This window comes from Peromyscus maniculatus, chromosome 17 (assembly GCF_049852395.1).
Source record: "Peromyscus maniculatus bairdii isolate BWxNUB_F1_BW_parent chromosome 17, HU_Pman_BW_mat_3.1, whole genome shotgun sequence".
In the NCBI taxonomy this organism is placed as follows: Eukaryota; Metazoa; Chordata; class Mammalia; order Rodentia; family Cricetidae; genus Peromyscus; species Peromyscus maniculatus.
In genome coordinates this window covers 38,193,671-38,218,334 of record NC_134868.1, presented here as the reverse complement: position 1 = coordinate 38,218,334, position 24,664 = coordinate 38,193,671, and the positions used below count along the sequence as shown (strand labels likewise).

The 24,664-nt window shown below is 41.7% G+C and overlaps 1 protein-coding gene across 4 annotated transcripts in view; it reads right to left on the bottom strand.

Moving 5' to 3' along the window:
* Tnks (tankyrase) overlaps nt 1-24,664 on the bottom strand; it is a 159,493-nt gene that overhangs the window by 15,181 nt on the left and 119,648 nt on the right. For all 4 annotated transcript variants that reach the window (XM_042262492.2, XM_006973957.4, XM_042262494.2 and 1 more), the window contains 9 exons: nt 22,824-22,995; nt 19,270-19,349; nt 17,697-17,842; nt 13,290-13,455; nt 11,468-11,687; nt 10,931-11,040; nt 8,196-8,384; nt 7,581-7,818; nt 6,285-6,367 (listed from right to left, as the gene is read on the bottom strand). In XM_042262492.2, coding sequence (XP_042118426.1) covers nt 6,285-6,367; nt 7,581-7,818; nt 8,196-8,384; nt 10,931-11,040; nt 11,468-11,687; nt 13,290-13,455; nt 17,697-17,842; nt 19,270-19,349; nt 22,824-22,995 — 1,404 coding nt within the window. The remainder of the gene's footprint in view (nt 1-6,284; nt 6,368-7,580; nt 7,819-8,195; nt 8,385-10,930; nt 11,041-11,467; nt 11,688-13,289; nt 13,456-17,696; nt 17,843-19,269; nt 19,350-22,823; nt 22,996-24,664) is intronic.

The window sequence follows — 24,664 nt, the reverse complement described above, 5'->3', positions numbered from 1 at the left end:
GAGGCAGATAGATGATCACTGCCCTGTCTTTTTCTGACTGCAATTCTACCGTCTACTGTTTGCCTCCAGCTTGGAAATGGGAAGACCCCAAATTCAGTATCTTGTGGGTAGGACAAACGAATAACAGAGGGAAGAGAAAAGCATTTTAATTGGTCACAGTGTGGCAAAAGTAGGTGTACTTTAGATACGAAAATTCCCAGTGCCAGGAAGTAAGCAAGCCAGGAGTCAGCGGCTGTAGGAGTTAGTTAGATTTCAAGTTTAAGTTTAGATCACAGGTAATTTTATCAAGAAGCGACATCAGAAATTCCCTTTCGGAGAAAAAGAAGAGTGAGATGGTTTTCAAGTTCATAACTGGTCAGGTTAGCAATCCCTGCCGTCTAGCACATCCCATGTTTGTACAGAATGTGGCCGTTGAGTGTTGGTGACTCACTTTGGATGACAAGCAGGAGCTTGCTGATTTCCTCACACCTTTGTGGACTAGAGCTGTGACTCTACCTCCACCCAGTGGCAAAGTTCTGAAATCACCTGGAGCCAGGATGGCACTGGTAGTTCTCCAGGACAGACAAAGGTCCTGGGATAAACCAGGTCTGTTGCTCTTCATTTTTTTATTTCTTGGGAGAATTGAAATATCCTTTTATAGACATTCTTTTTCTAACTCATACAAGATTAAAAAATGTAAGTATCCGGGCTGGAGAGATGGATCAGTGGTTAAGAGCACTGGCTGCTCTTCCAGAGGTCCTGAGTTCAATTCCCAGCAACCACAACTACCTATGAGATCTGGTGCCCTCTTCTGGCATGCAGGCAGAACACCGTATACATAATAAATCTATCTATCTATCTATCTATCTATCTATCTATCTATCTATCTATCTATCTATCTATCTATCTATGTATGCATAACTTTTTCAGTCCTTACACTTAAACACAAAGGGACAAATCAGGCCCCGAGCTCTGATTTTTACTGTCCAAATGAAACATTACACAATGAGCTGGATCATCACAGCGCAAGGAACACCACTGCTCATTCTCTGAAGTAATTTAGCATATTACTGCTAAGTGGACATTGAAGAAATAATTGTTTCATTACACAAAACCAGCAATTCACTTCTAATCACCCAAAGGAAGTTTTCAACAGAGTTTTCAAAAGACAGCTACTCTGAAATATTCATCTTTGCAATAGTACAGCTTACAAAATAGGAATCTTTACATTTTAAATTAAACCTGATTTTTTTTTTTTGGTTTTTCGAGACAGGGGTTCTCTGTGTAGCTTTGTGCCTTTCCTGGAACTCGCTTTGGAGACCAGGTTGGCCTCGAACTCACAGAGATCTGCCTGCCTCTGCCTCCCAAGAGTGCTGGGATTAAAGGCGTGCGCCACCACCGCCCGGCTAAACCTGATTTTAATATAATTTGTGAACAATGTTCCTGATATCTTTTTCTTTTATATATTTTATACTTTGGTTTGAACACGGTTGACAATATATATATATATATATATATATATATATATATATATATGGTAACTTTAGGCTATATACATCGAGATCGTTTTAATTGATGCACATAGAGCAAAGCTGAAGGGTGTCAAAATCAGGCTAGATGATAAAACCAAAGCATAAACAAAGAATACTGATAATCAGGTTCTAGTGAAGAAATGAAGAAAGTTTAATAAACAGGCTGGCAGTCAAAAATGGATGTGAAAATCCTTGTCCAAGCCTCCTGCCCCAGCAAAGGAACCCTGGAGTTACTACACTCCAGTTTACAAAGCAGGGCTCCTACGTGCTGTGGAAAGCAGCCTCTGTAATGGCTGCCAGAGATCCTCAGCCCCTAGGATTTGTGTCCTGATTGTAATTCTTCCCCCTTGGGTGTGGGTGGGCTACACTCACTGACCAATTACTAAAGCAGTATAGCAGAAAGGACAGAAGAGTACTTTCCCCCTTACATTCAATCAATATCTTAACTATTTTTAACCTCACTGACTTATTTGGCATGGGGGAACAGTCAGAGAATATGCTTAGTTACTTGGAAGGAATCACAATCTGCTTCCCTAGTTGTTTTCTTTGGGGGAGGGAGTTACTCATGTCTAACATACATCAATAGAAACTCTTTAGAATAACGTTTATTCATTTACAAGCTAAAAATAGGTCCACATGCAAAGTAAATGCAATGTCTTATAGGTTTGCCTCCTGTTCCTAAAATTTGCTCATTTTACCTGGGATGTGGAGAGAAAATTATTTCAACTGAAAAGATCTTTCTTTCACTTGGGTGGTGGTGGTGACTTTGTAATCATATTTACAATGAATTTACTTGAGTCCAAGCTTTTGTTTGATCACAATTTGAAATAAAATAGTGTATGGTTACTTTCTCCGAAAATATATAGACTGACTATAAATATACCCAGTCAGCCAAGTCATAGCAGTTGAGCTCCAAAAATTACAATAGCAATCAGATTTTTCTTTCTCATAGACACAGCATTCTAGGTAGGAAGCTACATTTTAAGCGGGAGTCGATATCACACAATGCTGCAGTTAATTAGAAGGGATTTTGGTATATTTTTGGAAAGTATCTATATGGAATAAGATAACAGAGACTTCTGAGAAAAGAATTGTGAAGGTCGAGTGAGGATATGATGATACACTAAAGCTCTTCCAGCACCAGAAATAAAATAATCATCTCCCACCTTACTGGAAGAGGAGTATTCACATGTAGGTACAGAGGCAGCAGAACACAGTATGTCAGAGTCTCAGGAAACACTACAGGAATTAAGGGGCCACACTGCCACACTACACAAGTATGCTGATACACATTATTGAGCTGCTGTAGAATGTTTATGACAGAAAAGAAAAATCTTTTTTTGTTTTGTTTTGTTTTTGTTTTGGAGACAGGGTTTCTCTGTGTAGCTTTGGAGCCTGTCCTGGAACTCACTTTGTAGACCAAGCTGGCCTTGAGCTCACAGAGATCTGCCTACCTCTGCCTTGAGTGCTGGGATTAAAGGCCTGTGCCACCATGCCCAGCCCTAAATAATTTATTTTTTTATTTTATGTGCATTGGTGTTTTGCCTGCATGTATGTCTGTGTGAAGGTGTCAGATGCCCTGGAACTGGAGTTATAGACAGTTGTGAGCTGCCATTGTTGGTGCTGAGAATTGAACCAGGGTCCTCTGGAAGAGCGGCCAGTGCTCTTAACCACTGAGCCATCTCTCCAGTCCTGACAGAAAAGAAAATTCTAATGGTATGCTATGGAAGAATTATGTGGACGTAATATTTTATAACCAAGGACTAAACAAATAACATCTGCACTTGAAATAATAAATACAAGCTCAATGCCTGCCCAACAGCACAGAAGACAGTCAGACATCGTTTGAGACAAATACAGGCACACCACTGACCTGGAGAAGGGCTACACAGGGAATACACATAAGTGCAACAGTCAACACCGTGACTGTGAAAAGGATTTAGAAATTGTTTTAGACGAAAGGAAACTCAATGGAACACTGCTTTACTCAGAACAAAAGTGCAGGAAAAAGGAACAATAGAACAGATAAGACAGGTAAGCTGTCAGAAGAACTGATGAAGGTTGACTCATCTAACTACTAAGTCAATAACACAGAAACACACCACAGGAGGTCGGTCACTGACACAGAGAACATACAATAAGAAGTAAAGAAGAAACCGAGCTGTCCATCACAATGCAAGCTGATGAAAGTGCAGAACCACAGTTCTAGGAAAAGCTCTCAATAGGAGGTAGAGTCACTTGTTTGAATTAGGGTTTTTGGATTACTAAACTAATAATTCAGACTGAAGGGATACAGTTGTTCATGTGGCTACAGCAGAGGATGTATTTGAACAACTTCAAAGCCTCACTGTGTACAGTGTTCTCACAGGAAATCTCTAGCCCAGAAGATGAACAGATAGATGACAGGAAGAGGAAATTCTTATAGTGGAGTATAACATCTTCACCACAAATGAAGACCCATGTGATACCTTTACAAAGCATGATTTAAAAGTTGACAAAACCACACAGTTTTGCCAGGAATTTTAAGCATTCACATATTGTAGGTTTGCTTAACTGACTGGCAAGAGAAGTGATAGGCTAAATGCCTCTTCACCTACTTTTATAGTCAGAAAAACAGACCAAGGTGTTTAGTTAGTTCAATTCTATTTCAACTGTTTGAGTCATTAAAAATACTAAGGATGAACTATAATAAATGTAAAATTTATTTAACCAAAGAAAAGCATAAGAAAATCTTACTATAAATCATACAAAAATTAAAAATAACAACAAACAAACAAAGCACTTTCCAGATATTTTTTGAAGTAAGGTTTCATTAAAGCCCAGACTATCTTTTAACTTGCTATGCAGCTCAGGCTAGCCTCAATCTTGTGACCTTCCTGTTTCACCCTCCTAGTTATAGGAGTGTGCTACCTATTAATACCAGGGTATTTAATGAAGTTAAAGACAGACTACAAGCTTACAAGGAATAAAGGGCAATGCAAGGACCTGTGAACACCACTCTCCCACATACTGAAATACTGAATGAGTTTATTGATTACAGAAGGGTTATTTGTAGAGGCTGATGGTTGCAAAGGGAAAGTCTATGATAAATTGCCTAGGCTTAAAAAGATAAAAAGGCTCATACCATACATGCTTGCTGTGGGTTGAGTGTGAGCCTTCAAAAAGATAGGCCTTTCTCCCTAGAAGGTATAAGTTCCAAAAATGTTAACACTTTTTGGAGCGAGCTGTCCTTAGATGCTTAAGTTAAGGATCTTGGGACCAGGAATCACCCAAGAGGACCTAGATTTGAAGGAAGTGTCCCAGTAAGAGGCATAGGAAAAGGCAGACACAGGACAAAGCAATGTGACAACAGCAGAGACTGGAATGATGTGACCATAAGTCAGGGAGGCAGGAAGGGCAGGGAGCAGACTATTCTAGAACTGCTGCAGGGGTGCACTTCAACATTATGAGTTCTGCTGTGGGATGTTCTGTATGTCAAATGTGTTGCTCTTGATTGGTTAATAAATAAAACACTGATTGCCACTACTGCCAGTAGCCAGGCAGGAAGCATAGACAGGACTAACAGAGAGGAGAATTGAGAGAGCATGAAGGCAGAGAGAGAGAGAGAGAGAGAGAGAGAGAGAGAGAGAGAGAGAGAGAGAGAGAGAGAGAGAGAGAGAGAGAGAGAGAGAGAGAGATTGCCAGCGGCCGCCATGACAAGGGAGATGTAAGGTACTGGAAGGCCATGAGCCATGTGGCAACTTATAGACTAATAGACACAGGTTAATTTAAGATATAAGAACAGTTAACAAGAAGCCTGAGCCATTAGGCCAAACAGTTTAAATAATATAAGTGTCTGTGTGTTTATTTTATAAGTGGGCTGTTGGACTGTCGGGGCTTGGCGGGACCCGGAGAGAAAACTCTCCAGTTACAGACTTCAGTCTCCTGATAGAACAGATTCCTGTGAGGCTACCAAGTCCACGGCCATCTGCTCTGTAACTCTACCAAACTCAGTGCACATACTGCTAAAGAACAGACTTTTGTACATGGGGCAGATTGTGGAACACGAGTCACAGAACAAAGGGATCTGAAGAGGTCTATGAAGCTCCTTAGATCTTAATATACACAGCTATATTCTACTCCACAAGGCATCTTTCCTGCCAGGAAGGCGGACATCTGTAAGGAGGTAACTGTGTCTGGGAGAATGATGTCCTGGGCTCTAAGTGCCTCTCCCATTCTAAGGTGCCATGTCCAGCAGTAACACTAAACTCAGCTTTATCTTCAGTGTTTATCATGGGGCAGAGTAGTAAAAACTCATTATCCTTGGCAACACAGAAGAGTTCTCACTAGTAAACACAATGAGATGAGGACATAAATGCCGGTGTCTTTTGGAAACAAAAAACTTAGACAAAAAAAAAATACTACTGAGGCATTTTCTTGATCTAAGCTCACCAAGTCTCTGCCATCAGGCTATCCCCTCGCTTCTCATGGTCTAACTGATCATGACAATGCACTGAGCAAGATTGCTCACAAAGAGAAAGGATAGCTCTCTCAACGGTCAGATAATTTTGGAGAGAGGCATAGAGTGCTGGGCTCCCTGGCTTCTCTAGAAACATCACAGGCAGCTAATAAGCATGGTAAAAACATACCTGAAACAAATAGATTAAGCATGGGGCAGATTGTGGAACACTTGAAGTCACAAAATAGAATACAGAATACAAGTTCAGAACAAAGAACAATGTGGGTAGTAAACAATCCAATAGCTGAGAGCTGACAAAGTAGACAAGGGCTTACCTGCTCTGTTTCAAAGATATCCCGAAGGTGCTCAAGGCCAAGGCTTTTAAGGAATTGGCTGATATTCATGTCAAGACCTGCAACTAAAACAGAAACATCACATCTCTTAGAAATGTCTAATCCCATGGAAGGTTTCAGTATTTATGTATAACCTTATTTCTTCTTCTCATTCATTCATTCATTCATTCATTCATTCATTTTTCCGGAGAGGGTTTTTCTGTGTAACAGCTCTGGCTGTCCTGGAACTCATTCTATAAACCAGGCTGGCCTCAAACTCATAGAGATCCACCTGCCTCTGCCTCCTGAGTGCTGGGATTAAAGGTGTGCGCCCATCACCACCTGGCTAACGCTATTTCTTGACCTTTGCCTATACAGATGATTTCGCATGATATAAAATAATGCTAAATATGTAACTTAAGCACTTCAAGTTATTTTGAATTTTATCTTTGGCATAGCAATAGAATAGTACTTATATTAATTCTAATACACATAAAACAGAATTAAAATGTAGATTTATATAAGAGACATAGTAAATATGGTATTAATTTCTAATATCACATTATATAATTTTAAAGATTTTATTATTTTTAATTACGTGTGTGTGTGTGTGTGTGTGTGTGTGTGTGTGTGTGTATGTGTGTGTGTGTATGTGCATGTTGAGTCCAGGTGCTGCTGGAAGCCAGAAGAGAATACTGGATATCCTGGAGGTGGAGTGAAGGGGGCTGTGAGTTACCCAGTGTAGGTGCTGTGAACTAGCCTAGGTCCTCTGGAAAAGTATGCCTAAGCTCCAGTCCATATTTAATAGAATTAAATACTTTTAAATGAATTAAAAAAGAAAATCAAAGTCTTTATAAAATTATTTTATTTATTTCTGTGTGTATAATATATGTGTATGTACATGTTTGTGTCTGTGGAGGCGAGAGGTCAATGTTGAGTGTCTTCCTCATTATCTATCTATCCACCCATCCACCCACCTATCTCTGTCTTCTAGAGAGTCTCTTACTGAACCTGGAGCTCACTTACTCAGCTAAACTATCTGGCCAGCGAGTTCCAGGAATCCTCTAGGGACCACTCCGCCCCTGTACCCAGCTTTTTACGTGGATGTTGGTCATCCAAAGTCAAGTCCTCGTTTCCTTGCCCCCCACTTTCCTCTCACCCCCCACCCCCCACCTTTGATCGGGTCTCACCATACAGTCCAGGATGTCCTTGAACTCAGAAAGGTTTAGAGAGAGGGTATCTTTAAGTTTTTAATAACCTAAAGAGAAAAGTAACTGGCCATTCACAGGGCTCCCCTACCTTCTCCTTCCTTCCGTTCTGCCCCGGCGGCGCCATCCCCTGCATTGGAGGCTCCTCCTACAGCCAGCTCTGCCAAGGGGCCAGTGAGGTTATCTATGCTGCTGGCAGCCGAGAGGCAGGAGGGGGTGGACGCTGGCGAGATCAGAGAGGCACTAACCACAGTTGCCTGAGGTTTAAAGCAGGTAGGTAAGGCCTCTGGGGGCATGGCATCTATCAGCAAAGCTCGGATATCGTCGGCCTAAAAATGATTGTGAAAGAAAACACAAAAGCGTTATAAACGTTAAGTTTTTCACCAAGCACCAAACGTTCTGTGATTTTTTTTTAAAGACTACCAGGCACAGAAATGGACACTTGCTTTTGGCTAGAGGTGTCCAACACTGAGTGGTGGCTGTAGATGGGAGCTGGAAGTTAGACAACGGGCACAGAGAGCTAACGGGGCTGATTTCACATGAGATATCCCAGAAGTACAAAGGGAACTGAGGGAACATGGGGCTTTGACTAAGACTTCCATGAAGAATGCCAACTCCGAAAACGAACTGCCAGTTGAGCCCTGGAAGGTAGTGTCATGTCTGACATCCTCACGAACAATAACCACGGGTGCAAATGAGGACTTACCGTCGCCAGATCTAAAGGTGTCTGACCTTCTTGGTTCTTCATGGTTGGGTCTGCGCCATGTGCCAGGAGGAGGGCACATAACTGTGTCCTTCCTTTCTGGGCTGCTTCATGAAGCGGAGTAAATGCCCACTTATCCGTTGCGTTTACACACGTGTTGTATTTTATCAGTAATGCTGCTATGTCCACATGCTGAGAAAATCAAGAGGACACAGAGGCTGAAGAAGAAAAGCTCCTGGTAGAGTTCCACCAAGTATCCCTGTTTCTAGTCAACAATTCCTTCCAGGCCTGTGTTCTCATCCTTAATAGAAGCGTCTTCTTAACAACCAACACACCACACACACACACACACACACACACACACACACACACACACACACACTCTCTCTCTCTCTCTCTCTCTCTCTCTCTCTCTCTCTCTCTCTCTCTCTCTCTCTTTCTCCCCTCCCCTCCCCTCCCCTCCCCTCCCCTCCCCTCCCCTCCCCTCCCCTCCTCTCCTCTCCTCTCTCTCCTGTGTTTCAGACTTGTCTCCCCACAACTATTCTTTTGCCCTTCTAATTCTGTTTTGTTTTCTGAGGCTGGGGCTCATATAGCTCATATAGTTTGAGGCTGGCCTCAAACCAGTTATTCCAAAAGTAAAGATCAGTTAATTCCTAAGAAAGGCTTCCCACTGCTGCTAGTATGAAGAGAGGGGGGCAGCAGGATGAAACTAGGGTTCTTCTGAGATCAGGCTGGTTTACTACATTTTAAAATCCTTTGGGGATAATGAGAACATTACAAAATTAATTTTGCAGTCTATGTGCAGACTTCTACCATGAAAGCTAGCTATGATTCTATCAAAATCACTTCAAACAAAATACAACCCCAGTTGTCTTCCTTATTCAAAGGATGTGTTGGAAAAGCCCTTCTGTTCAGTCAATCCAAAAACGTGGGATCACTTAAAACCATTCCTCAAATCATCTAGGTTATTTAAACTTTGCTTCCTGGATTTTATTAAAAGAGTAATGCAATTTGGCAGACTAATTTGCACAGACTTCCAAAATTACCTAGTCCAAGAAAAGTTACAGTTTGTGTGTATGTGGGCATATAAATGAGCTGTGTATTCAGCATGTATTGTTAAACATTCTTTCTATTGAATTTACAGTGTGTGTTTAGTGAAACAATTACAGCTTGCTAAATTGGCTGGCAAATGTCTAAAAGAAGAGGAAGGAGTATTACCCGAGTAGAGTCAAAACACAGTTCTCAGGCTTTCAGTTCCTCTTGGGTAGCTATACCACCGGGGCAAACAACGGTAACTGAATGAATGCACAGGACTGAGAGACGCCGGGCCGAGGGCTGACCGCTGCGGAGTGGCTTGTAGAAAGCTGGTGTGATGAGGCCTCAGCACCGAGCTGCACCCCGAAATGCTGCACGTGACAACCACGGCATAAAGACGGGGCACTCAATCTTAAAAGGATGGGAACTAGAAGAGAAATGTGGGCTACGCTAGAACCTTTACTGTATGTGGGCTCCACAACAATGATGGCATGAGCCTTCCAATATCATCCATTTTAGGGAAAACACTGCAGAATGAGAACGTGGAGAAAGAAAGCCATCCTGTCAAATGATTTACTCATAAAATCACATGCTTTGGGTAAGGAATAAATACTAATCTTTTATATTTAGTAATAGCACAGAAATGAACTGCCCTTTGTATGTATAAGTTAAGAAATAATACCTAACACATTATAATATAAAGGATACTACGCAGAATAAGGCACACTATCATAAGCAAAAATTCTCATGAAACTTGTAACTTTTAAGTTTTTTTTTTTTTTTTTTTTTTTTTTTTTTTTTTGAGACAGGATTTCTCTGTGTAGCTTTGGTGCCTTTCCTGGAACTTAACTCTGTAGACCAGGCTGGCCTTGAATTCAGAGAGATCCCCCTGCCTCTGCCTCCCGAGTGCTGGGGTTAAAGATGTGTGCCACCACTGCCCAGCCTTCTTTTAAGTTTCTTAAACACATGTTTGTTTCTCCATTAGAAAAAAAGTAAGATGGCTTTTTAAAAAAATGCAGATCTGAAGAGCAGACAGAGCTCCAAGTACAATAATTCCTAAAATCTACCTGAGGTGGAGGTAAGGTTTATACATGACCCGTCATACACTAATGATGGGTGATTTCGTTTTGTATGCTGTGAATGTGTTGCTCTGAGTGGTTGATAAACAAAGCTGTTTGGCCAATGGTGAGGCAGAATAAGGTTAAGCCGGACATTCCAACTAGAGAGAGAAAGGCAGAGAGAGGAAACACTGCTAGCTGCCACCAGGAGAAGCAAGATGTAAAGCCACGTGGCAAAGTATAGATTTATAGAAATGAGTTAATTTAAGATATAAGAGCTAGCTAGCAAGAAGCCTTCCATGGCCATAGTTTAAAAATAATATAAGCCTCTATGGGTTTAATTGGGTCTGAGCAGCTGCGGGACCAACGGGTGAGAGAGATTTGTCTTGACCATGGGCCAGGCGGGGCACAGGAAAACTTTCAGCTACACACCCATTACTGTGTTAGATAATGTGCAAAGAGACAGAAAGTATGGCTGTTCATCAAAAAGTAGTTACATGGGAAGTGTGACAACACTTGTACAGATGGTTAAAATGCACTCAGCTATGCTGTTGGTTAGAAATCTGTTCCTTAACATGTAGTATATGTTTAGTAAACTATTACATGCCAGGGAAGGTTTCCAGATGTTCACTGTAACATGCTCACCCCATAAGATGCTGCATTGTGAAGTGGAATTAAACCCCCTTTGTCCTGGGCGTTGACATCAGCTCCATGCTCTAGAAGGTATTCAGCTACTTCCAGGTTATTGTAGCCTGCTATTAGAGTAAAAAGGGACGTGTCAGGTCAAGAGAAATAAACACAACTCACACACATCTATAAATAAAGACCAGAAAAATTTAAAATTTTAAATTTTTTCTTCGAAAGCCAATACTATCTTCACATAATTGAGTCTCTACTAAAGTGTACAATACATGTCAGTCTCTCTCACAGACACTGCAGGCACCAAGCATGAGTTGGAGGTCTTAGGGCAATCTGCAGGAGTTGATTCTCTCCGTTGACCACACGAGTTTTGGGAATTGAACTTGGGTTGTGAAGCTTAGTGGCAAGCACCTTTAACTGTTGGGCTATCTCACCAATCCTCTTTCACCTTGCAAGCCAAGTGGTTAAGCACCTAGCACAAAGTTTAGTAGTGTTTAACCGAATATTAAAAAGGACAACGGAATGATGCACAGTGACACTTACCTGCCAGGTGCAGAGGAGTCGAGTTTCTGCCCTGGGTGTCTCTGCAGTTGATATTCTCTGGAGTACAAAGCTTCTGCACTCTGGCCAGGCAGCCCTTCTTGGCAGCATCCAGCAGGGCAGCATCCCCCCTTAGTAGGTCCTGAATATCTGTGTCTCCTTCTTTGACCAAATCTAGGGGTGTATTTCCATCTCTGTTCTTCTTGGTTGGATCTGCTCCATGCTGGAAGACAGAACCCGCACGGTGCCTGTGTGTGCGTGGGTGGGCAGGTAGCATATCCATCATCTACTCAGTTTGCTGTCTACACCTTCACTTGTCTGGAGAGAATCTATTCTATAGGCGCTTTGAAAACAGGAGTCCGAGCCGGGCGGTGGTGGCGCACGACTTTAATCCCAGCACTTGGGAGGCAGAGCCAGGCGGATCTCTGTGAGTTCGAGGCCAGCCTGGACTACCAAGTGAGTCCCAGGAAAGGCGCAAAGCTACACAGAGAAACCCTGTCTCGAAAAAACCAAAAAAAAAAAGAAAACAGGAGTCTGAATTCTCCTTTATTTTGTAACTACTTAGAAAAACGGTCCAAGATCTTGCTGACTACTAATTAAAGCCTCAGGGTCAATGGTGACAGTGTGCTGGGAGGACACTGACCATCTTTTGTGACAAACTTCTCCTGAGACTTGAAGTTACCTTTGAAAATGCTTTTATTTTTTATAATGGTCTAGATGTTAATTTTGGCCAGACTTCAACTGCAACACACACACACACACACACACACACACACACACACACACACACACACACACACACACAGTTTTAGTGATAGAACTAGGACCTCACACTTGGTAGGCAAGAACTCTATCACTGAATTATAGCCCCAACTCAAAATGCACAAAGATATTTAGGCAACATCATGACAAAGAAAAAAGGAATACACGCAGGTAGAAAAAAATACTGAATTCTGAATGGCATCAGTTAAAAAATGTATTTCATAATGTGTAAATATGCTTTAAAAACTGCCTTGGTTTAAAATTATCTATTTCTGTAGGCCAAGAATACTACAGACCTGATATAGACAGCTGTTGATCTATTATGGAAATTAAGAATAATGTAAGCTAGCCAGGTGTGGTAGCTCACACCTTTAATCCCAGCATTTGGGGGGCAGAGGCAGGCAGATCTCTGTGATTCCAGGCCAGCCTGGTTTACAGAGTGAGACTTCACCTTAAACCAACCAACCAAAACCAACTAACCAACCAACCAACCAACCAACCAACCAAAAAAACCAACCAACTAACCCACCCACCCACCCCAATATTCAAGTCAGATAATGAATTAATAATGACCTATAGGTGATTTGTTTAAAGTAACTAGTAGTAATATTTGCCATACATATTTATGGTATTATTGTATCAAAAATATAGAGTACTTACAAGAGCAATTTTTCTCTGGTTAAGATGAGAAACCACACAGATGTCTTGTAAGACATACATGTGTATGTGATCTTTAGTAAGGATGGGTTAACAGTTATCATGGTAGCAATAGTAACTGTATCACAAACAGCAACACAAGGAAAAGGTCCCTTAGGCCATTTTTTCTACTAATGATGCTATATTAAATAAGTCATGTAAATTAAATCAACTCTCCCCCAAACCTTAATGAAATGACCTCCATTGAATCTACACAGGAAGACCTGTCAGGCACTAATCAAAGCTCTGTGAGCATCATGACGTCACCTGGAAATGGATGGTCTTCTCAGCACTTGTTTTCAATACATCACAACACTCTCATTTCAAGCAATAACTAAACCCAGGCAGCTGCTTCATATCTACATACTTTTAGAAGGAGCTTGCAGATTTCATACTTTCCCTTGGCTGCTGCTTCATGGAGAGGAGTAAATTTCCACAAGTCTGCCACATTGACAGAAGCCCCATGCCTCACCAAGAGCTCAGCTACCTCGTAGTGTCCATAGGAGCAGGCATTATGAAGGGGAACCAAGCCACTAAACAAAAGAAAAGTAGAGTCACAAAACAGATCGGATCTTCCAGCTAAAATAACTCTTTAATAACATGTTCTTTTGCTGGACAGGGTGGCACATGCCTATAATATTGGTACTTGGGAGGCAAAGGCAGGAGTTCAAGGTCATCCTCAGCTACAGAGAGATTTCAACTTAGCACAAGCTACATGAATGAGACTGCCTCAAATCCTCCTCACACCCTTCTATGGAATTGGGTATATTGAACATGCACTCAGATAGAAATATTTCCTCTTTGGTCTCTAAGATACGGGCTCCCATTTCTAGGCAAGGACTAACAACGTTTATTATTTACTGTGGTGGGTATGTGTGCCATGGCACATGTGGAGGTCAGAGGACAACCTTGAGTCAAGCTTTCTCCCTTCCCCTTTATGCATGTTCTAGGGTTGGAACTCAGTCCAGCAGGCTTGCACAGCAGGTGTCTTTACCTGCTAAGCCATCTCACCAATTCAAACATAATAATTAAAAAATTTCAAATATAAAGTCTTCTTGTATCACAGCAATCATTAGTATTGAATACATGTAGATATACATATTCACAGAATAAAATACAATCACAATACTCTTTTTTGGTAGTGCTTGGATTAAAACCCAGGGTTTCATGCGTGCCAGGGTACTCTACCACTGACTACACACCCAACCGTTTTTATGTTAAGATAGGTATTATTGAACTCGTTCTATAAACCGAGCAAGCACTGAGTTCAAATCCCACTGTCTCAGCCTCCCAAGCGGCTGGGACCCCAAGCCTGCTTACCATCTGAGCAATGCAAAGCTCTGCATACTACAAAGTACTAGCACAGATCCTAACCAAGCTGTTTTATCATCTCTCAGATTTTCTTCAATTTGGATTTTACTAATGAAAATTCCTGGCTTACTTATATGATACACAATACACAAGAATGTAATACGCAATACATAAAATATACAAGACATTCAACTTATTTAGTTGGCAACTTTCACCATTTGTTTTAGTTATGTTTAAATTCATAATGATTCCATAGTATTTTCTCTGCACAACTTAAATGTTGAGGTAGAAAGCAATGAAAACTCTAAGTGATTTCAGAAGGGAACCCACACTGGTGTGGTGTGCACGCCTTAGTCCCAGCACTTAGGAGGCAGATGCGGTAGAGCTCTGTGAGTTTGTAGTCATCCTGGTCTACACATAGCAAGTTTCAGGACAGCCATACCACAGAGTGCTGTGGGACGGTCTGTATGTCAAATTGCTCTGATTGGTCAATAAATAAAACACTGGTTGGCCAGTGGCCAGGCAGGAAGTAGGTGGGACAAGGAGAGAGGAGAATTCTGGGAAGCAGAAGGCTGAGGCAGAGAGACACTGCAGCCGCCGCCATGACCAGCAGCATGTGAAGATGTCGGTAAGCCACCAGCCACGTGGCAAGGTATAGATTTATGGAAATGGATTAATTTAAGCTATAAGAACAGTTAGCAAGAAGCCTGCCACGGCCATACAGTTTGTAAGCAATATAAGTCTCTGTGTTTATTTGGTTGGGTCTGAGTGGCTGTGGGACTGGCGGGTGACAAAGATTTGTCCTGACTGTGGGCAAGGCAGGTGGAAAACTCAAGCTACAAATGGCGCCCAACGTGTTGGCAAGAGTTTCTACCTAAAACCTAAAAAGATTCTAAAATGGAACTAAAAACAGCTTCCTAATTGTCTCTCTCAAATGAGCGGCAGCCTGCCGGTTTGAGCTACTGGCGGGTTCCTGGCGTGGGAGCTCGATCTGCAGTATGGCGGGAATTAGGCCTCTGCAAGTGACACATTAAGCTGCATGGTGGATTTAGCCTTTGCTAGTACAAAACAAAAAGAGGTTTCTGGGCTACACGCTGCTTGGATAAAAGCACAGACCCACGATGGCTCCCAGAGCTGGCAAAAAACGTAACACCGCCATGTTGGGAAGCTGAAGTGGGCGGAGCCAGCAGCCACAGCGCTGTTTCAGGCTTAAAAGGCTGCAGCTTAAAGCAATAGGCTCAAGGTAATATAAAAAATAAGCCACATGAAGATGGCTACCACACAGAGAATCTGGATTATGTTCTCTTTGATATTCGTAACTGAAGAGAAACATTTGATTGCAAAAGCTGTTGAGTTATGCCAAAATGTGTGTTTTAAAGGTACCTTAACTTCAAAATTTGGATGTAAGGATTTGTTGCTTTGGAAAGGAGGCTCTGCTTTTGTTTCCACAGAAAGCCAGAGGCTATGGATTTGTTCCAGATTAAGATACATCAGGTTTGACCAGCCAAGACCACCTGAAAGGTCTCCGATGACACCATGGCCCAGATGATCCAACATCCAGAATCGTTTCAAGGCAACTGGCTCAGATGATTCGGTCTCACGGACTACTCCATGATCCTAAAATTTTCTTTGTGTCCCCATAAGATACAGCGCCCCCCTCCAGCAGGAAGTAGTAAGAGAAGCTGCGCCCAAATTCCCAAATATACCAAGCTGACTTTGGAGATGTACAAAAGTTCAAACCTTCCTTTTAAAAAAAAAGAAAGGGGAAGTGCTGTGGGACGGTCTGTATGTCAAATTGCTCTGATTGGTCAATAAATAAAACACTGGTTGGCCAGTGGCCAGGCAGGAAGTAGGTGGGACAAGGAGAGAGGAGAATTCTGGGAAGCAGAAGGCTGAGGCAGAGAGACACTGCAGCCGCCGCCATGACCAGCAGCATGTGAAGATGTCGGTAAGCCACCAGCCACGTGGCAAGGTATAGATTTATGGAAATGGATTAATTTAAGCTATAAGAACAGTTAGCAAGAAGCCTGCCACGGCCATACAGTTTGTAAGCAATATAAGTCTCTGTGTTTATTTGGTTGGGTCTGAGTGGCTGTGGGACTGGCGGGTGACAAAGATTTGTCCTGACTGTGGGCAAGGCAGGTGGAAAACTCAAGCTACAACAGAGAGAGACCTTTGTCTCAAATTAACCAAACTCTAAACCTTCTCCCCCTAAGAAAGAAGAGAATTCACCAAGGGAAATAAAGACTCTTCACTATAAATTCTACTCGGCTAAGAGAGCCTAGCGCCCTCCTCTTCTGAGGCAGGTAACTCTCACAGATGACTACGTTTTCAAGGAAAGCAGGCGGCATTCTAACCAGTAAAGATACCCTCTCAAGTCAGTGCACTGAAGGGTCAGCTGAAGTTGACGCAGGACACGGTAAAAACAAGACACCCAGTGCCGTTCCAGCTAGAAATGAGTGTCGTCTACGGATGGCTTTAGGGTGAGATCTGCTGGCACTAGTGAGTCACAGAAGCAGACCCTGGCTGCTCTCCAATGTACTAACAGTGTTTCCAAACAAGTAGTGACGCTGCTCTCACGCTGTCAGTATGGTGCACTACTTTAGAAAGACAAACACACAATGGTCACCCGAAGCCTAAGCCAGGCACTTCAGTGATAGCTCTATGCTAAGCAAGTGCCCAAACAGGGCTGGCTGATCTGAGCAGGTGCAAAATGAACTCAGAACATGGAAATTCAGTTTGGCAAAAATATTCTTCTTATATTTCTAAGCAGCTGCTTTAAAAGTTTTACCTGGTTTGTCACATAATTCATCTAATATAAAAATACAGACAATTTAAACTAGTAGAAGCAGAATTATATTTCTATTAATACTAGTGATTCTGGGATGGACTGAATTCTTTTTAGAAGAAATCATCTACTTTTAATAGGAAAAAATATAATGAGAGGATGAATGTAGATTACAAATTACATACAAACATTCATAATTGAAATAAAATCCTGCACACAGGCATGCAAAGGATGCACCAAGTCAGAAGACATCCCACATCTCCTCCTGGGTGAGACCTATCTACTGCACAGTGCAAATTCCCAGGTGCTGAGTGACGAGAGCTCACACCAAGTGACTCACAATTGGTGTACACACCAAAGACACAGCTGGAGAATTCCAGGCAAACTGCTCAGTTTACATCTCTAGGGCGTGGGCTGAGAGAACCTTCACTTTTATACTGCATGTTTGTTTAAGTTATGATTAAAATGAAACGTATATTGTTTTAGTGGGAAAGCACCTACAACATCAAAACACATGATGTTTACAAAAGGGCTATCTGTCATTTGTAAACTTTCTTGTACTAAAGAAAGCAGTTAAGTTCTGTAGATAAAAATTACATAATTTTATAGCAAATATAAGTAAACAGATTAAGTATGAGGAGACTGAAGCTCAAAGATCTGGACTTGAACACATACCCTTTGTCTTTGGCATGGACATCAGCTCCGTGGTGGAGAAGGTACTCCACAACAGACACACGGTTATAGCCCGCGGCAAAGTGCAGGGGTGTCGAATGCCGGCCCTCCAGATCTCTGCAGTTCACGTTCTGCGGGCTGCAGAGTTGCTGTTGTGGTGTATGCAGACACACAGAGAGACACAACACCATTACCAATCATTCACAGATTCTGCTCTAAAATTGTGCAGCATTTTAGATCACTATAATTATACGGTCAATATTCTCCAGATGAGATCATTAAAATGCTAAAAATTAGCACCATAGCCAGACATGGTGAGGCACCCCTAAAATCCCAGAGCCGGGGAGGATGAGACAGGCAGATCTTCAATTTGGGGGCCAGTGTGGGTTACACAGTGAGTTTGAGGATAGTCTGGGTCACATGCTGTTTCCAAAGACCCCAAAGGAGAACTGGCGGTACGGTGACCACAAACACTTTCAGTATATACAGAAGAATTTCATCTCTGTCAGCGTGCCCTAGCCCAGTCTCTCGTCCATCAGAAACCTCCTGTCTCATGCGTCCATCTCCCCTTCCCAAGACTACTCATCACACACGAGTTCTTACGGTATGCTTAGCTGCTCTCTGCTCAAGTCCACTAGAGCTGACTCCAAGGAACTAAAGAAACTAAAGAGAGCTCCTGTCTCCTGGAATGGGGGTCCAGAGAAACTTGCTTTTTAGTACTCACAAGCTCTTGATTCTACCCGTTTCTTGCTGAATGTCAAAGCAACTGTATATGCCGGTTTTCACACTTTAACATACTTTAGACAATGAACAGCCCTTTCCTCCACTTCTCCCTCTAATTCTCTCTTCCCCTCCCCTAGGAGGTGGTGGGGAGGGAGGAGAGGGAGAATATCACTCTCATAGTGCAGGCTATCCCAGAAGTCACAGTAATGTGCCTGCCTCAGCTTTCTAGGGGGGGGATGAAAGGCATGAGTTATCACACCCAGCTAACTTCTAATACTTTCTTAGTCTTTTGAGAAAGAAATATACTAGACTGAATTCTCAATTTGTATGTCTTCTTTGGACACTTACATTCCATTATCAAAAATAAAATTTTCCTTTATTGTGAATGCACTGTTTAGGAACTTGAAAGCACATACTGCCTACCTCATACAGACAGATGAAATTAAAATTTGTATTCTGGGCCAGCAAAATGGCTCATGGGGTAAAGGCACCTGGTACTGTGCCTGACAGCCTGAATTAATTCCCAGGTTCCCCGTGGTGGAAGGAGAAAACTAACTCTAGAAAGCTGTCACTTCCATACATGCCCACGGCCCATGTGCACACATGCACACACACACACAGAAACTAGAATATTTATTACAGTTGATGTAATACAAGTGTGTGTGTGTATATCCTAATTTTTTTTATGGTTTAGGTGCTATAAGGCACAAACTGGGAAAATCTTAGTAGCGGAGAACTCTCCTGTCTGTAGACACAGTGTTGATTGTTTGTAAATCTTAAAAAACAACTGTCTGTTTTTGAGCAGCAGATGTGTCAAATGAACTGGGCAGGAACAGCAAAGGCGCCATTTTACCTTCACGGTTTCCAAGTCTCCAGCTTTGGATGCCTCCAGCAGTCGATAGTCCACATCCGAAGTACGTATAGGGGTACTCTCTGTATCCAAGAAAGCAAAGATTATGTTGGCTTTTGGGGTACTGTATGCAGCTACGGAAGGAGATTGTTTGGTGAGGGAAGAGAGATTAAGGCTGGACATGTCTGTGATATAATGGTTACTCTCCCAGTCTTACTCAGATGAGTACTTTTTACCTCAATTTACATCTTCCCAAAGTCAAATTTCAATAATTCTAACACAGGGGAACACTTTTGTTTTTGTTTGTTTGTTTTTCAAGACAGAGTTTCTCTGTGTAGTTTTGGTGCCTGTCCTAGATCTCACTCTGTAGACCAGGCTGGCTGCGAACTCACAGAGATCCACCTGGCTCTGCCTCCCAAGTGCTGGGATTAAAGGTGTGTGCCACCACCGCCCGGCAGGGGAACACTTTTATGCTCCACCACTCTCGTCATCAAATGTTCTGGGTAACAACTGTGTCCATCATGGGCTCTGAGAGTGATCTCAGGTGGTCAGCCTTGCTTAGCTAGCACCTTTAACCACTGAGCCATCTAGCCAGCACAATACCTTAGCTTCTGCATTTCAAGAGTGAGCCTGCTTGTCCTCAAAGTCTCTTTCCGGCTTCAGATTACATTATGCTATGAACAGACACTGAGTTCAGGGTCCAAGTGGGAAGATCAAGCGATGCTAGAAACGGCTTTAGAGTTTAGAAGAAACACTCCAGGTTTTCTGTAGTGCTTTGTTCAGAAGGGGGACTTTTATAGATAAGTTTAAGAATTCTTCAATAGAAGACAAACTATTTGATCATATTAATAATACTCAGCAGATAAAATACCAAGACTACAGAGGAAAAAAGAATATCTCAAACAATGAAGTACATTTTAAAGAATGTGTTCTATTGCGTTTGTTAGTCTGTGGAGTGGCTAAGTACTAGACCTGGGTCCTTGCTCCCATTATATTTCCTTTGCACAAACACAACAACTCAAAAAGTATTTGCCAAGTTGATTTTGGGCGACTTCATATCAGAATCAATGTGTCTCTAAACCTAATTCTCGGCTGCCTGTATTCGCCTCCTTCCTGGTCCCCAGAATCCATCCTAACAGTGCATGTATATGACTGCACTGACAGGTGAGCGAGGCTGATCTGCAACACTCTACCATGTCTCTAGGAGAGTGCTTCCAGCCTTTGTGTCTTCAGGTTATTCCTGACAGCATGCTGATGGGAATGACTAGGAAAGGGCCATTTTTCTAGTCAAGCAAAATACCTCGTGCACATACTAGAGCGCTTAGAGAACTACAGGAAGGTCAGAGAGTAAAGCTTGAACGTGCTGACTTCTACGACAGCAACCGCGCAGCTCCGCATCTGCATAAATCTAACACTAAGTTCAGAACAGGCTTGTCTGGGGCTTGGTAGGCAGATCCAGCTACTGCAGTAGGTGAGGCATGAATATTACAAATCCAAGGCCTGTCTAGATTACAGAGGGAGTTCAAGGCTAGCATAAGCAACTTAGTCAGACTGTGTCTTAAGATTGAAAAGCAAAAAGAGATCTGGGAATGTACAAATATCAGTATAAAAGAACCCTCAGTATTCTCTTCCAAGAATAAAGTAATTCTGATTAAAAGGCTCTATTTCAGACAGCTCTATTATTTGCATTATCTTTCTTGATCAATAATGAATATGGCAAACTGAGTCCTACCATTTCCTAAATTAAGCATTTAGTTAACTATGTGCATCACAAATCAATTTTAGAGTAGAATTATAAAAGTAACTGAAACTTTTTATTTATGATTCCATATTCAATTTCATTTCCCCCAGAAGTCGTATATTTGAAATGCATTTACTTAGCAGGCATTTTAAAGGCATTATATAGATCCAATTTGTTGGATTTATTTGATGCTTCATCCCCATTCTGTTAACCACTGTTAAAATTTATGTACAGTACTGTGAGAAATTGACGCAGTAGCTGTATGTCTGTTTACTTATAGTTATAACTCACAGAAAGTAAAACTCAGTAGTGAATGATTCCCAGTAAAAAGCACAAAAGAATGTTTCATAAAAACCCAATTTATAAAATGATAACAGCTTCCTAGTGGGGGAGTAATATCCTATCTTCCTGCAGCAGATACAAGACAGGTGTTTACTATTCAAGATCAAACCCTATCCATAGTCTGGTGGTGAGGACTGGTGGAAAGGCCAGTGGACGAGGAAGACGAGTAACTATATTGAATCCTTTAGCGTCTAGTTCCTAAGTTTTCAGTAGGCTGTCACTTCTAATTCTGGGAGCCAGGAAGCCGGAATCTATCTTCCTATCAGTTTTATGCATGCTCTGTCTACAAATCTAAAAACTGAAGCAGAATGATTGGCATGTAAGAATGGACTGCAGAGGGAGGGGGGGCCTTACCGAGTTTTCAAGGTTGTAAAATCAGTTCCTAAGATTGTTTCCCTCCCACAGCATTAACACACCCACCACCACCATGCGCCCCGAGAGAGTCTGTGCTTCTCAACTGGCCTGTATTTCTCAGAAGGTCTTAAAAACATTTGTGGGGTCAATTCTGGTCCTTGAGCATTGTGGCAGGCAAGCTGTTATGTAATAACTGTAAGATTTACTGTAGCTGACTATCACTTGCCTCCTCATATTTGGATCTTTCAATATAGATACTTAGGAAGTTTTAATGTAGTTTTTGAGTAGTCAGATCAAGTAATGTATCAATAATCTTACGAGTTTTACTTCTGGATAGAGGGTGTCATAAGATACCTGCTATACAGGAGACCCTGTGCCTACAGAGCTCGGGTGTACTGCTTACAGGCAACAGAGTGGCCAGGCTCTGACCACCAGGCTACAGCTATCTGTTTCTCTTTTAGTTTCTGTTCGTCTACAGTAGATGGAGTCGGGACAAAGGCAAATGAGTGAAAAAGACGAGTAACTATAGTGAATTCTTTCACGTCTAGTTCCTAAGTTTTCAGTAGGCTGTCACTTATAATTTTCAGAGTTAGGAAGCCGGTGCCTATTTTCCTATCAGTTTTATACATGCTCTGTCAACAAACTAAGTATCTCACACTATAGTGTGCATTCATTGTAACATTCACCAAAAGTTGGCAATTACATTTAATCCATGAAAATTCCAGACAATTTCAGAATAGTTAATGACAAGTAGGTCAGACTACTATACATACAAGAACAACTAAAAGTCATTACTATGGAAATTTAACTTATTCCCTTCATTTGGTAGATTTTATAGATACCATAATTCTAGCTTGCACCAGATTTTCAACTCTAAACCAACCAACCCAAAAATGGTGTAGATCTTCTCCTGACACTTCCTCATCCTACCAAAAAACAGACATAGAAAAGAATATAGGCTAAACCGAAAACAAAACAAAACACCCTAAAAAACCATAAGCAAGGAAAGGTGTGGCAAACAAGCGCTCAAGTCAGGTCAGGTCAGCTCAGGTTGGGCGGCACCCAGCCTGGGTGAGCAGGAGAGGGGTTGGGAAAGTGGAAGCCGGCCGATGGAACTCACCGCTCAGAATCTGCTGTACCGCTTCATTGCCCATCTGAGCTGCTGTAAAGCCTTGCAGGGAGATGATGGAAGGGTCAGAGCCATAACTCAACAGGAGACGACAAGTCTGCAGATGGCCTGCTAAGGCAGCTCTGTGCAAAGCAGTCTGCCCAAGACTGTCCAGTGCATTCATCTGAAAAATCATTGGGTGGCACATGAAGTCAGGCATTCTTTCCCACTGTAGCAAATACACTCTTAGGATAAAAGCCAACAGTAAAACTTTTTGGGAAAATGGCATTAACTTTTGCTTACTAGTACTACAGAAATAGCTTCGCCTTAGTGGCCCGAGTGTGTGGGAAAAATTAAGACCACAGAACACCCCTGACATCTTGCTGCCACGCTCCACTCAGAAGAAAGGATGGGAGGTTTTGGAGGGTGGGGACTCTCACCTGGTGTTCACTGCTGGCCACACTGGAGACATCCACCAAACGTCTCAGAATGAACAGCGTGATCACATTCAGAGTACCAAGACAACAGACTACACATGCAAAGACTGATAATGTAGTTTATTACACTTCTTTTTAATTAGGAATGCCTTATATTCTGGTTGAGTATCCCTAATCAGAGGTGTTTCCAATTTCAAATTGTTTATGTTTGAGGGTATCTGTACATACATAATGAGATATCTTGGAAACAGGATCCACATCTAAATACAAACTTAATTTGTTTCACATGTACTTTGTACACATAAGCTGTGTGCCTGTGTTGTGATTGTGGTGCATTTCATGAGTTCAAGTGTGAAATTTTCCATTGTATGTTGATAATTCAAAAGTTTTGATTTTGGAGCATTACAGATTTCCTATTTTCAGGTCATGGATGCTCATCCTGCAACAGCTACCTTAATTAAGAATACATTTGACTGGGAATTGCCTTGAGGATAAGATGTTCCATTTTCAAACCTTTAAGAGTGTATACAGGAAACAGTAATTTAGTTACGTTGAGTAAATGTTCAGCTTTTCTGTTATGTTCATTATTTGGTCATATCTAACTAGTCTAGCATTTTAGAATGTTCCAGTAGACACCTGTGCCTCCAGTCAGATCAACTGTACAGCTGCTTTCAGAGAACCCCTTCTCCAAGTCCTCCGTCATCCCTCGAGGCCTCAGCAACTAACCCCCTTTCTGAATGTCTGTGCTGACTTAGCACTTAGAAACTAGACCACAGGGGTAACTTTTCATCAAGTTTAATTAATGCTGTTGAAAATATGGACTGTCTTCTTGAAAGGCCTGAATAAGGGAATAACAGTACAATCTCAGATTTATGCTGGTTGTTCAAAACATTTCTGCACCTCCCACACCAGTAAGGTTAGGGTTTAAGAACTGGTCTGTTTCCAGTCCTTTGTCATTATTACTGCTACAGCTGTGGCACTGGTTCAGATAAAGGTTCGCTTAAATTCTTAATGGTTTTCAGAAAACTCACCATTAAATGGTATCACAATTAATTCTATCATATTTTCCAGTAGGAAAAAATGATTTTGTATATAGTAACAGTGAAGCATTGTTGTAAGTATTTACTTCTTAAGGGAAAACACAAGATGCCAAACCAGTTTTTGTATGAATGTTACTTCATTATAGAAGAATACACTCAGAACTGCAAACATCCTAATTATTCACACTTTTCTGGAAATTAGATGAGACATACTCAATTATACAGCTGTAAAAATGAATGGCAACAATGAACTCAAATTTAGTTTGTTAAATCATGTAAATATGGTTTGAGAGTTATTCTTGTAAAATACAGATCTTACCAAGTTAAGATCTCAAATTAATGACTCTAGTCCTTCAAATAAGGCTGAATCCTTAGC